Source organism: Oncorhynchus mykiss, chromosome 29 (genome assembly GCF_057628025.1).
Source record: "Oncorhynchus mykiss isolate SJ-2025 chromosome 29, ASM5762802v1, whole genome shotgun sequence".
In the NCBI taxonomy this organism is placed as follows: domain Eukaryota; kingdom Metazoa; phylum Chordata; class Actinopteri; order Salmoniformes; family Salmonidae; genus Oncorhynchus; species Oncorhynchus mykiss.
Genome location: NC_143050.1, coordinates 24,807,498 through 24,821,515, shown reverse-complemented (window position 1 = coordinate 24,821,515; position 14,018 = coordinate 24,807,498). Strand labels below are relative to the sequence as shown.

At 41.7% G+C, this 14,018-nt stretch overlaps 2 protein-coding genes across 2 annotated transcripts in view; both read left to right on the top strand.

Annotated features, from left to right (window-relative positions):
- Nucleotides 1-2,276: 2,276 nt before the first annotated feature.
- LOC110509824 (transmembrane protein 250) lies at nucleotides 2,277-4,091 on the top strand. Its single transcript, XM_021590950.3, has 2 exons — nucleotides 2,277-2,575; nucleotides 2,881-4,091. The coding sequence occupies exon 2, from the start codon at nucleotides 3,074-3,076 to the stop codon at nucleotides 3,491-3,493; it is 420 nt and encodes a 139-aa protein (XP_021446625.1). The 5' UTR covers nucleotides 2,277-2,575; nucleotides 2,881-3,073; the 3' UTR covers nucleotides 3,494-4,091.
- A 3,707-nt stretch (nucleotides 4,092-7,798) lies between these two features.
- nacc2 (NACC family member 2) overlaps nucleotides 7,799-14,018 on the top strand; it is a 48,891-nt gene continuing 42,671 nt past the window's right edge. Inside the window, exon 1 of the mRNA XM_021590951.3 lies at nucleotides 7,799-8,353. The gene's annotated coding sequence lies outside the window, so the exon portion shown is untranslated. The remainder of the gene's footprint in view (nucleotides 8,354-14,018) is intronic.

The following is a 14,018-nucleotide window of genomic DNA, read 5'->3' as shown; positions in this document are numbered from 1 at the left end:
GCCTGCCTCTTTACATAACCAGGTGGTGCATTAGTTAATAGACCAAAAAAAAGAGCATTCCAAACCTCAAATCAAATCAAATTGTATTGGTCACATACACATGGTTAGCATATGTTAATGCAAGTGTAGAGAAATGCTTGTGCTTCTAATTCCGACAGTGCAAAAATATCTAACAAGTAATCTAACAATTCCCCAACAACTACCTAATACAATCAAATCTAAAGGGATGGAATAAGAATATGTACATATAGATATACCGATGAGCGATGGCTGAGCGTCATAGGCAAGATGCAATAGTTGGTATAAGATGCAGTATATACATATGTGATGAATATTGTAAGATATGTAAACATTATTAAAGTGGCATTGTTTAAAGTGACTAGTGAGTCTCTACGTAAGTCAGCAGCCTCTCTGAGTTAGTGATTGCTGTTTAGCAGTCTGATGGCCTTGAGATAGAAGCTGTTTTTCAGTCTCTCGGTCCCAGCCTTGATGCACCTGTACTGACCTCGCCTTCTGGATTGTAGCGGGGTGAACAGGCAGTGGCTCGGGTGGTTGTTGTCCTTGATGATCTTTTTGGCCTTCCTGTGACATCGAGTGCTGTAGGTGTCCTGGAGGGCAGGCAGTTTGCCCCCGGTGATGTGTTGTGTAGACCACACCACCCTCTGGAGAACCTTACGGTTGAGGGTGGCGCAGTTGCCGTACCAGGAGGTGATACAGCCTGACAGAATACTCTCAACTTTGCATTTTTAATAGTTTGTCAGGGTTTTAGGTGACAAGCCAAATTTCTTGAGCCTCCTGAGGTTGAAGAGGCGCTGTTGCGCCTTCTTCACCACACTGTCTGTTTGGGTGGACCATTTCAGTTTGTCTGTGATGTGTATGCCGAGGAACTTAACACTTTCCAACTGATCCACACTGTCCCTTCGATGTGGATAGGGGGGTGCTCCATCTGCTGTTTCCTGAAGTCCACAATCATCTCCCTTGTTTTGTTGGTGTTGAGTGAGAGGTTGTTTTCCTCACCTCCTCCCCGTAGGCTGTCTCTTCATTGTTGGTAATCAAGCCCACTACTATTCTGTCTTCTGCAAACTTGATGATTGAGTTGGAGGCGTGCATGGCCACGCAGTCATGGGTGAACAGGGAATACAGGAGGGGGCTGAGAATGCACCCTTGTGGTGTTGAGGGTCAGCGAAGTGGAGATGTTGTTTCGTCCTTCACCACCTGGGGGCGGCCCATCAGAAAGTCCAGGACTCAATTGCACAAGGCGGGGTTGAGACCCAGGGCCTCAAGCTTAATGATGAGCTTGGAGGGTGCTATGGTGTTGAATGCTGAGCTGGTATCAATGAACAGCATTCTTACCTAGGTATTCCTCTTGTCCAGATGGGATAGGGCAGTGTGCAGTGTGATGGCGATTGCATCGTCTGTTGACCTGTTGGGGCGGTAAGCAAACTGAAGTGGGACTAGGGTGGCATGTAAGGTGGAGGTGATATGATCCTTGACTAGTCTCTCAAAGCACTTCATGATCACAGAAGTGAGTGCTACGGGCCAGAGTCATTCAGTTCAGTTATCTCTCTGCCAATAACAGATCGTTTTCAGTTTCCCCCTCCGAACTCAGAACACTCCCAGACAATTCTAGCAAAATTCTTGGTTTAGAAAATGCTTTTGCAATTTATTTTTGATTGGAAAACAATCATAGTAAGGTACTTAATTGTTACCCTTAAAAAAGGTTGCATTGGACCTTTAAACTTTAAAGCATACTTTATCAAACATATTTAGATGTACATTTAAATTCATCTACAGGTTTCAAACACACTCACTAGGTCAACATGCTTTAGGAATGACTGTTGTGGTCAGGCTATGGCTAAATCTTAGGTTAGGTCTTTTGTGTTAGGGTGAAACTATCAGTAAGCTGTCTCCCAATATTACAATGTCAGATTGGGGGTGATCTCTGTTCTCTGAGGCTATAACATGATGTGGCCATGTATTCTCTCTCCGAACTCTCTCCAATCATTTTTAAATTCCAAAACCATATTGCAGTTTGGCTTGACTGACATTGACACTGAAGAGTTTTTCTCTGTCATCACACATTCACAGAAATCATTAACCTCTATGCAACATGGATTTGGGGAGGTAGCCTGGCAAGCCATTTTTCTCACAATAACAATCTCTATCACACCCAAGGCAAAAAAGAGAACCAACCACAGTTTTAAACTGGACAAAAAAAACAATTGAACCCTTCTCCTTTAAATTTCAGATGTTGTCGTGAGAAGAATGACTGAAACATTTTACGACAGGATGTATTCACCAGTTGTCAGAGCAACACTACCGCCCCTGTTGAGTTACATTGTAGCAAGCATAGCCATCTATGTCAATACAATGATGTATCAGAGGGCTGTAATTACTGTTTGTTGTTTCTGAAAGGTCTTCATGTGACGAGTTATAACATGATAACTTGCAGCAGTCGTTTCACAGCATACTACGACGAGTTTGAGGAACTCATGTACGAGCACCGAATCGAATGCTGAGAATTCATTGCGCAAGACATCTTTCAATAACTCGAAATCATTTTTCTAAACGAACGGTATGTATAATTTCAGTTTGATAAATAAGATACATATTGTAATGTCAAGTGACGTTTCCAAGCAGTCAAGTCTATAGGCCCAGGCTACATCCATAATAGAGATTTTAAAATATTTGAGAATGAGCATTTTCAATAGACATAAGCAGCATAAACCATGATTTACTGCTTTTACTATCAAGGCTGTCCTAATGTCACACTGCTATCATAGTGTGTGAGGGAGAGGGATCGCTCCTTTCAATGTCTATATTTAGTTTGGTGTGTGTAACACAAAAATGTAACATAAATGTGTTGTGCCCTCTTTACAGAGCCTTGTTGCCTTTTGGATGCCTGTAGCGACAGACTCCAAACAGACCTAATCAGAGGCCCACATTCCATGCCTGGGGTTCCGTTTTAAGCTCTAAGCCAGTCAATGATGCTAACCCCCACCACCCCTGAAGCAGAGGACAAGGCCTATTGCTGCGACTCCCCACAGAAGCTTGTGGCTCAATTCTCCAACTCATGCCTGTGATCCCCATCCCTCGGCGTGTGCGTAGCTTCCATGGTCCCCACTCCACCTGCATGCACTCGGCCTGTGGGTCTGCACACACCACCCAGCTTGTGCGCACCAAGTACAACAACTTTGACCTTTACCTGCGCTCACGATGCATGTACGGCTTCCTGCGCTTCCTGCTCTACTTCGGCTGCAGCCTTCTGACCTCCCTCCTCTGGGTGGCGCTGTCGGCTCTATTCTGCCTGCAGTACATGAGCGCCCGTGTCTTCCTGCGGCTGCAGTACAAGCTGTCCGTCATCCTACTGTTGCTAGGACACCGGCGCCTTGACTTTGGGGTGCTCAACAACCTGTTTATCTACAGTATGCAGGTCACAATGTTCCTGGTGGGAGGCCTGGGCTGGTGCTTCATGGTGTTTGTGGACATGTAGCTTCTGGTGACAACAGTGACCATGGATTTTTTATTGTTTAAAAAAATGTAACCTTTATTTAACCAGGTAGGCCAGTTGAGACCTGGCCAAGATAAAGCAAAGCAGTGCGGCACAAACAACAACACAGAGTTACACATGGAATAAACCAACGTACAGTCAATAACACAGTATGGGGGAAAAGTCTATATACAGTGTGTGCACTGTTATATACCAATGTCAGTACCAAAACATTACCACACAGCAGCAGTTGCTATGAAGGCGTAAGGATGACCAGGAATAGAAGGTGGACAGAATATATGGTTATACTCTGGTGCTATTTGCCTGAAAAAAGCTGATGCATACTTACACTAAGACTTCTGTAATAACAAGCCTTACTTTAGTTTGGACAATGAGGTGTGGGATGCCTCTCAAGACCCTAGAAAGGAAAACATGCTGTCTTCTGTTTGACTGGAGAAAACAAATCACGCAAAATGTTGAATTCTAAGCATAAAGGATACGTTCGTATTGGTGTTGGATTCAAATCCCTTGGTGACCAACATTCTTTTTGTAACGTTATTATTTTACACATCTTCTTTTCATTAAAAAAAAAGCAACAGTATCGTGCTGTAAAGTATATGGATAAGTGAGTATGTGTTAGTGTTTGCAGATTGTGTCTTATTGATGCCACTAATATCTGCCATGGGCATGGCCTGCTGCTTGAGCTGTGTCATCGAGTCTGTAACAGTGCGAGTTAGTTACAGTGGGTGGCTTTGGGTGAAGTGGTCATTTAGTCCCTCACATGGTCCCAGAATCCCTCTCGCAGAGAGAACACTCTGTTCGGCCTCCCTCAGAAAACAATAGCCAATCACAGCCAGACACCTCCGTCTCTGCCAACCAAAACAATGGCTGTGGCTGTGTCCCAATGGCCTCCTTTACTCAGCTTCTTCCCTACACTAGAAGTGATCTGATAAATATAGGAAAGGCTGTAATGATAGGATGAAAACCTATTCAGAATGTTTATCATTGTGGTCATGTGTAAAGCCTGTAGTTTTCACTGACCATGTGCCAATAACTTTCTCATTGTTAATTTTAAGTACTGAAATCCTGATCAATTTCTCCTAAATTCTCCTCCTTTCCTTGTCCCCTTTTCCACAAGCCTAGGTCCTGGCCAGGAAAAGGTCTGGCCCTAGTTATAGTCACAGCCTCTGTTTCAGTACTTAAACAGTAAACAGTGTACAAGCCAAGTTTCCACCATGCTACTTTCTATTCAGTCTGTTTCAGATCAGTGCTCAATACTAAGGGAAGAAACCATTTAAAATATTTGGGACTCGGCCCCAGTCGTTGGATGGAGTTTAGAGATAGAGAACTCATCTTAATATCTGTGCCATTATAGTGTCTGTGATAGCCAGTGAGGCTACAACCCATAAGAATCCCTACCCAGTTGACTACTTTGACCAATTTAAAATGGCGACATGGCTGAGGACTGGCATTGGGCTGAAGTGGGTACGCAGCACAACCCTGTATTGTTCTAGGATCAACTCATCAAATGCCTCATACTCTGGGGCACTCATATTTGTTAGCCTAGTTCGTATGTCCTGTTAAAACTGAAAAGAAGGAAGAATTGCGTTTTTGACATACAGTTCCTAAAGGAAGTGTTCATACCTCTTGACTTATTCCACATTTGGTTGCGTTACAGCCTGAATTCAAAATGGATTCCAATTTAAAAAAATGATCTCACCCGTCTACACACAATAACCCATAATGACAAAGTGAAAACATGTTTTTAGAAATGTTTGCTAATTTATGGAAAATGAAATACAGAAATATCTAGTTTACATAAGTATTCACACCCCTAACTCAATACCTTGTAGAATAACCTTTGGCAGTGATTACAGCTATGAGTCTTTCTGGGTAAGTCTCTAAGAGAGTCTCTACTCTAAGATTTCCATACCTGGATTGTGCAACATTTGTGCATTATTATTTTCAAAATTCTTCATGCTCTGTCAAATTGGTTGTTGAACTGAGTTAGAAAGGACACCTGTAGCTTTGTAGTGACTGTGTGTGTTGATACACCATCCAAGTGTAATAACTTCACCATGCTCAAAGGGATATTCAACGTCTACTTTTTAAAAATTTGTACCCATTTACCAATAGGTGCCCTTCTTTGTGAGGCATTGGAAAACCTTCCTGGACTTTGTGGTTGAATCTTTGTTTACAATTCACTGCTTGACTGAGGGACCTTGCAGGTAATTGTAATAATAATGTTAAACTTTATTATTGTACACAGACCATGCAAATTATTTTCTCCTGAACTTACACTGAATATACCATACCACTGAATATACCTTGCCCCAAGAACAACCTCAATTCGTAAGGGCATGGACTCTACAAGGTGTCAAGCATTCCCATAGTTGTGTCAAGTTGGCTGATGGTCCTTTGGGTGGTGGGCCAATCTTGATACACAAAGGAAGCTGTTGAGAGTGAAAAACCCAGCAGCGCTGCAGTTCTTGACACAAACCAGTGTGCGTGGCACTTACTACCATACCCCGTTCAGAGGCACTTTAAATATTTTGTCTTGCCCATTCACTCTCTGAATGGCACACATACAGTACACAATCCATGTCTCAATTGTCTCAAGGCTTAAAAATCATTTAACCCGTCTCCTCCCCTTCATCTACACTGATTGAAGTGGATTTAACATGTGACATTAATGAGGGATCATAGTTTTCACCTGGATTCTCCTGGTCAATCTGTCATGAAAAGAGCAGGTATTCTTAATGTTTTGTACACTCAGTGTATTTAGACTTGCCATAACAAGGGGGTTGAATACTTGAGTCAATAAGACATTTCAGCTTTTCATTTTTAATTCATAATTTGTAAAAAAAAAAAAAAAAAATCTGTTTTGACATTATGGGGTATTTTGTGTAGATCAGTGACAAAAATCTGAATTTAATACATTTTTGATTCAGGCTGTAACTCAACAAAATGTGGAAAAAGTCATGGGTGTGAATTCTTTCTGAAGCCACTGTAGCTGTACAATGCAATAGATAGCCATGTAGGCCTATGGCAAGTAGGGTTGGGGTTAATTCCGAATCAATTCAGTTGAGGAATGTAAAGAATTCACATTTTATGAAATGAGAGTTGCAAGTTATTTTCACCAACATTTCAAGTCTATTCCCTGAGTTGATGGATGCCAGGTGAGTTGACCCTCCATTTAACCTGGTCGTCACTAGTTACCACACCCACAAAGGCATAATTTTGTCTAAACCCTGCCTATTTCTACAATTTATCTTCTAAAAAAATCTGATTTGAAACCTAACCTTAACCCCGCTGATAACCTTTTGTCTAACCTTAAATGAAGCCCAAAAGGCAATGTTTTGTTTAAATGAATTTTTACAATATAGCCAATATTTGACTTTGTGGCTGTGGTAACTAGTGATAACCATTGGCCCTCATTAACAACATCTCAATATATCTCAATATCTCAATATATCCCTAAGCTGTTCAGAATGCTTATGTGGAAAAGTACGTGTGAAATGGACATGGTATGTTATCGTTTCCTCCGTTGCTCCTGTTATTCAGGGCATTGTACTGTACATTTTTATATTACCAAAGCTGCTTGGGAAGAGCATATGAATAAATGTATATATAACATGTTAAAAATGTGTCTGCTCCTGGTGTTTTTATTTGTGTCATTCTTTACCATGCTAATGTATTCCCTGTTATATAATGAATACGGGGGCAAAGCTTGATGTGCTTTAGGTGTTTGCAATGTTTGTGGACTGATAATTTATGGTTTCATAGAATTACAGAGACACATTTTCATACAGTGTTGTATTTAGATTTTTCTCATACAATTGTGTAGTATATGGAAATACATTAGGATACATTATAAAATGTCTACAGTATTAATGATGGGGACCTCATGGTTATTAACCATTACCAATGTCCAATACATGTGTTTATTGACAGTGGGCGTATTCTACATTGCACCCTCTGTCGAGATACACACACTGAAAGATATGTTTAATGATTTGGTCAGACATGGTTAAGGTCAGTTGCTTTTGGAGTCATGCAACTGCACAGTTGAGATTTAAGGGCATGTTCTACAAACAGTAAATATAATAGCAGATTTTATGGAAATAGAGTAATGGATAGACGTATCAGTGAATGTAAATACATTTTGTTGTCTGGCAGTGGGTGGTATATGGATTCACTACAGTAAAACGGATACAGCAGTTAGGGGACAGTTGACTTGAGGTCATAATATGTAGCCCGCAGTTGGTCCCCAAAATTATGAGCTGCACACATGCGCAGCTTGCAACTAATATGCCACGTGAGGTAACCATGCATGTAAATGCACTCCAGAGCTCAAGTTGCGTGCTTGAGTATTAGCTAGATTTCGGTACAGTTGAACAATTAACTTTGTCGTGAATTCTGTCATTAGAATCGAGTGCATGTAAAGGTGTCATGATTTAGAGGTGCATAACGTAGAGCGCTCAATGTTTTTTTTGAATTTACAGTAAAGTACATAACATCTGAAAGACTGTACAGTAGCATCTCTAAACGCCGAGTCTGTGTCTTTAATGAGTGTATCGTGTATCGACTGTAGAATGATGTCAGTCTGCGGCTATGCGCACAGTTCATATAGCGTCCATGTGAGCGTCATTCACTTCCTGCACAAGGATACATTGGGGAGAGAGAGAGAGCAGCGAGAGAGAGCGCCGGGGGCGAGCAGGCAAGATAGGAGAGCGAGCAAGCAAACGAGGTGAACTCGGGGCCTGCCTATGCTACAGACGGAACCTGGAAACTTTACATCGCAAGAAATAAAGCTGTGCCCGCTACTGACAGCAACCTTTTATGGAGGAGCGACCATATCGGGTAAACATTTGTCATAATCGTGGTTTGATATGTAGGCTATAGTGTTTGTTTGTATAACGCATATGGTTTTGCCATGTTTTATTTCCTCGTATGTAGGCTAGATTTAATCTGCCCATCTTTCATATCCATCGCTTGATATATTAATTCACGAATGACATAGCGATATTGACATAAACTACAACAACGATTTAACTTTTTATAGTATTGTAGAATAGCCTAGAAATTTCGTAGATTTTGTGATTTTGTTAGAACCGTGACATTGATTTAATGCAACTGGATTCCTGAAAAATATAACCCGCCAGTATTTTAGACTAAAGGAATTTGCGCAGATGTTTAGAAATGCTACTTTAACAATTAACTTTATGAAATGTAGGCCTAACATTTTGGGACCACTTTTTATCAGTCAACGAAATACAGTGTTTCTAACGGGATATGTGGAGCATATATCGGTCATTGCGTCGCTGTCAAGTCCACAACAAAAACGCCCCCCACTTCTTAGTAGGCTGTAGGCATTATAACACACATGTAGCCGACCTAACCACACCCCAGACATGCAGAATGTTATATACAATGTAGCCTATTCATAGGTGTTGATCTTAAAGTTATGGGATCCAAATGAGAGCGGTTACACTGAATTTAGGTCAACTCGACTCACCGCCATCAGACCAGAATATTTTGTGGCATAATATAGGCTTCAACCTTATATATCATAGTATTTTTATGTCCTCGGTGCTACCATAATTTGTGAATCGTGGTGTACAGAAAATCAATCTAAGTCTGAAGCCTCAGGAGTAGACTATAAAGTAGGCTATGCAGCATGGAGAATAGCTTATAAACTTGGTATAATTTAACTATGATGTCCTCTTGTAATTCTGTGTAATATTTAAATGGGTCTGTAGTTGTTTAAATGTACCCTACATGCCTTAGCCTATGGAGTATACATTATACATTATTTTGTTTGTGAAGAGGTAATAGGCCATTATTGATTCAATGGAATCTCAATAGGCTACATCCTTGCTGTTTGTTGGCAAAAAATGACAGTGGCACACTAGATCAGTGCTTCTCCATGACCTGGGGTCTGACTGGCATGTTACTCACTTTCTGCTTCCCTTGAAGCCCCTGACATGTGATCAATGCCTACTGTACTGTTTGCGCCTTGCATGTGACTTGTGGCAATTTATTCATTTCCTGCTCTCTTGCTCTCTCACTCTCTCTTCTCTCTCTCTCTCTCTCCTCTCTCTCTCTCTCACACACACACACACACACACTTTCTCTCTCTAACTCTCTCTCTCTCTCCCACACATACACTTTATGTTGTTTAGTTATTGTTTGGAGATGATTTACAGCTGTTAGACCAGTACATTGCAAGATGTTCCCTCTATTTTCATCTATATGAGGTGGAATGGTGTCGGGTTGGAGGTTGGCCTCATTTGCCCCGTGTGTGTGTGTGTGTGTGTGTGTGTGTGTGTGTGTGTGTGTGTAGCTTTAACTAACATGGCTGGCATCCAACACTCCAAGTCTACAGGTTTGCCTTTCACACACAGCTCTCAACACTGTGAAATCCATCTGAGCTGTCATACCAAACAAGAGAAAGATATACAGACAGAGTGACTCCCATCTCTCCGCTTATTGATTCAAACGAAATCTATAGGCACATTGTGTGTGTAGGCGTGTACATGGCTGCCTGCCTTCCTATATACACTACATGACCAAAAGTATGTGGACTCTTGCTCGTCGAACGTCTCATTCCAAAATCATGGGCGTTAATATGGAGTCGGTCCCCCCTTTGCTGCTATAACAGCCTCCAATCTTCTGGGAAGGCTTTCCACTAGATGTTGGAACATTGCTGTGGAGGCTTGCTTCCATTCAGCCACAAGAGCATTAGTGTGGTCAGGCACTGATGTTGGGTGATTAGGCCTGGCTCGCAGTCTGTGTTCCAATTCATCCCAAAGGTGGTCAAAGGGGTTTGAGTTCAGGGCTCTGTGCAGGCCAGTCAAGTTCTTCCACACCAACCTCGACAAACCATTTCTGTATGGATGGTGCATGGGGGCGTTGTCATGCTGAAATAGGAAAGTGATTTCCCCAAACTGTTGCCACAAATCGTCTAGAATGTCATTTTATGCTGTAGCATAAATATTTCCTTTCACTGGAACTAAGGGGCCTAGCCCGAACCATAAAAACAGCCCTAGACCATTATTCATCCTCCACCAAACTTTACAGTTGGCACTGTGCATTGGGGCTGGTTAGCGTTCTCCTGGCATCCCCCAAACCCAGATTTGTCAATCAGACTGCCAGATGGTAACGCGTGATTCATCACTCCAGAGAAAGCGTTTCCATTGTTCCAGAGTCCAATGGCAGCAAGCTTTACACCACTCCAACCGACGTTTGGCATTGTGCAATGTGATCTTAGGGTTGTGTGCGGCTGCTCGGCCATGGAAACCCATTTCATGAAGTTCCAGACGAACAGTGCTTTTGCTGACATTGATTCCAGAGGCAGTTTGGAACTTGGTAGTGAGTGTTGCAACCAAAGACAGACAATTTTTACACGCTATGTGCTTCAGCACGCTGCGGTCCCATTCTGTGAGCTTGTGTGGCCTACCACTTTGTGGCTGAGCCGTTGTTGCTCCTAGACGTTTCCACTTCACAATAACAGCACTTACAGTTGACCGGGGCAGCTTTAGCAGGGCATAAATTTGACGAACTGACTTGTTGGAAAGGTGGCATCCTATGACGGTACCATGTTGAAAGTCACTAAGCTCTTCAGTAAGGCCATTTTACTGCCAATGTTTGTATATGGAGATTGCATGGCTCTGTGCTCGATTTTATACACCTGTCAGCAATGGGTGTAGCTGAAATAGCCGAATCCCCTAATTTGAAGGGGTGTCCACATACTTTTGTATATATAGTGTGCTTCACACAATGACACCTTTTTTTCTTAGTAGTTCCTTTATTGCTGGGAAGTCAGTGAGGGCATCGAGGTGTACTGCCAAGTTCTTATCTTCAATGTTTAACACAACATACAGTACATGGAAGGAGTGTGCTCTTTGTTAACTTTTTTTTTCTTAACCAAGGCCTTCACCGCCACACGTCTTTGAGTTGGATGGCTGCCAAGCGCTGTGATGGCGCTCAACAGCTGTATTTGTGTGTGCCGTGTCCTCAGATGCCCTTCCTCCATAGGCCCTGCACTACAAAACATTCCACAGGGGGGCCAAGGGGGGAAGTGAGAAGAGAGACACACACACACACATTTTGATAGACACGTACATGGGAAGAGAGAGAGGTTGTAGGGTTCACTCAACTGCATCATCAGATGCTTGACTGAACAGCATGGACTCATTATCATAAGGGGCGATCGACAGTAAAGGAAATGTTTAGGTTTATTTGTTACCTTCCTTAATGTTTATTCTCCATCATTGTAGGATCCACCCACTCTGTTGCTCGACCAGTAGAACTATTTTCTCATATGTTTGTACTACCATAACTTGAGTCTGGTTTTGTAATATGAATAGTCAACCTTATAGTAATGTCTAGAGAATATGTTTTATTTAACTTCCAGTATGTGGGAGTAAATGTTATTTATTTGACAACCAATATTTGAGATGAGATTTTCCCAGTCTTTGTTTACAGTGCTCACTGAAAAATGCCTAGTGTTGATTTCTGTCTCTTTGGCTCCTTGGTTTAGCTAGTGCACTTGGTGAGAGGGAGGGAGTAACCATACTACAAAGGCTCTGTGTAAAAAAGGCCTAAACGGCATTCATCTGGCCTCTGTCTGTGAGGCCCTCTAGAGATGATGATGGAACAATGGGATGACAATGTGCATGGTACGTGATACAGAGCAGGCATACATTATTTTCTCATGCGTCATCTGTATGTACAGTATGTACAGTTGCTCTGGGCCAGTGGTGTTGTCGCAGATCCCATCACAAGGTCAACTGAGTCCACTACACAGATCCTGTCATTTAGATGTGGAGTGGGTTCCGTCATACAGTATTGCATTGCCTTATTCTTCTTGACGTGTTTAGTTATGGGTATGGTTTCAAACCTTTTTCTCTTAGTTTTTCCTTCTTTTTTCCCATATAATATAGTTTTTAAAGATTCTTGTGTGAAATGGACTGAAATTTGAATCTGTATGGCGAGACAGATCTGTATTTCCATTTGTTTCTATCCTTCAAGCCTTTTAAGCATATGCAATCAATAAACAATAAACAGGCCTACCTATGGAGCCTAACTAGTGATGTCGACGTATGTTGACTTTATTTGAACTACTGTTGACATTTTGGGTGGTAGATTAAATCAAACTGTAGGTAGTGTAGCATGGCATGGTACTTGGTTGGTCAACAGTGTTTCCTTAACTGTTAACCCACTGTACATTCTAAATGAAGACACACACACCAATACAAACACACACCCATACAAACACACACAAATACAGAGAGACAGACAAACAGAGAGAGAGAGACAGACAGACAGACAGAGAGAGAGAGAGAGAGAGAGAGAGAGAGAGAGAGAGAGAGAGAGAGAGAGAGAGAGAGAGAGAGAGAGAGAGAGAGAGAGAGAGAGAGAGAGAGAGAGAGAGAGAGAGAGAGAGAGAGAGAGAGAGAGAGAGAGAGAGAGAGAGAGAGAGAGAGAGAGAGAGAGAGAGAGAGAGAGAGAGAGATTCATGAAATGTAACTGATTTGGGTGCTTTGGCTCATTCTGTGATTTTCAGGAAGTCTTCCAAGAACTGAGACAATGGACAGTAAACATGCTCTCCAGAACAATTTAACATAAGAGCTCATGTGCTCCTTGTTACTTAGGGCCTACTGCCTCAAGAACGTTGGAGAAACAGAGAAAAGTCATAAAGCTTCATATGCTTTTTCAGTGTACGTTGTGGAAAGGATTGACAAAGAGCTCTTGCATAACTAAAGGCCCTTTACTCTCCCCTTACTTGCTTCTCTCTCTCTCGCTCGCTCTTGTGCACTCTCTCTTTCTCTCTGTATGAGATTTCTGGTAAGTGACATGGGTTGGCCTTTGGCATAACGCCTGGCAAGATCACATGGCATGGATGTCACGGCAGTTTTGTGTGTGTGTGTGTGTGTGTGTGTGTGTGTTTGAGAGAGAGAGAGTGTGAGAGAGATTTTGTGTGCATTTTACTGTTCTAAGTGTTTCCCTATGAATGAGAGCACATAGCCATTGCAGCAAATTAAGAGAAGTACTAAGGGGTGGGATGATTGTGGAATTCTAATGACATTTTGATAGCCTTACACTTGCAGTTTCCTCTGTTCCCACTGTATACAAAAATTAAAAAGTAGATTTGTCTTGGTTTGGCTGAAAAGAAGTCAATAGAATCTCTTGCAACCTCCTGAAGGTTTGCTTGTAAATCACTTAAAATCACTAAAAACCATCAGTAAATAGTTTGTAGACCATTAATAGATGTTGTGTAAACCATTTGTTAATGTATCATTAGCATTTGTGAATACATACAAAACACTAAATGTTAATAATTTATTATGGGGACTTGTAATCATAGAGTACATGAATTGACATTGATTTTTGAAAAAATATAGTAATGTGTATTAAAGGTATAGCAGTCCTTCAAAAGGGAGTGTTCCCTACAGTATCTATAAGATTATGCTATACAGAAGCTCTAGGTCAGTGGTATTACTAATGTGTATCCGTCCATGGA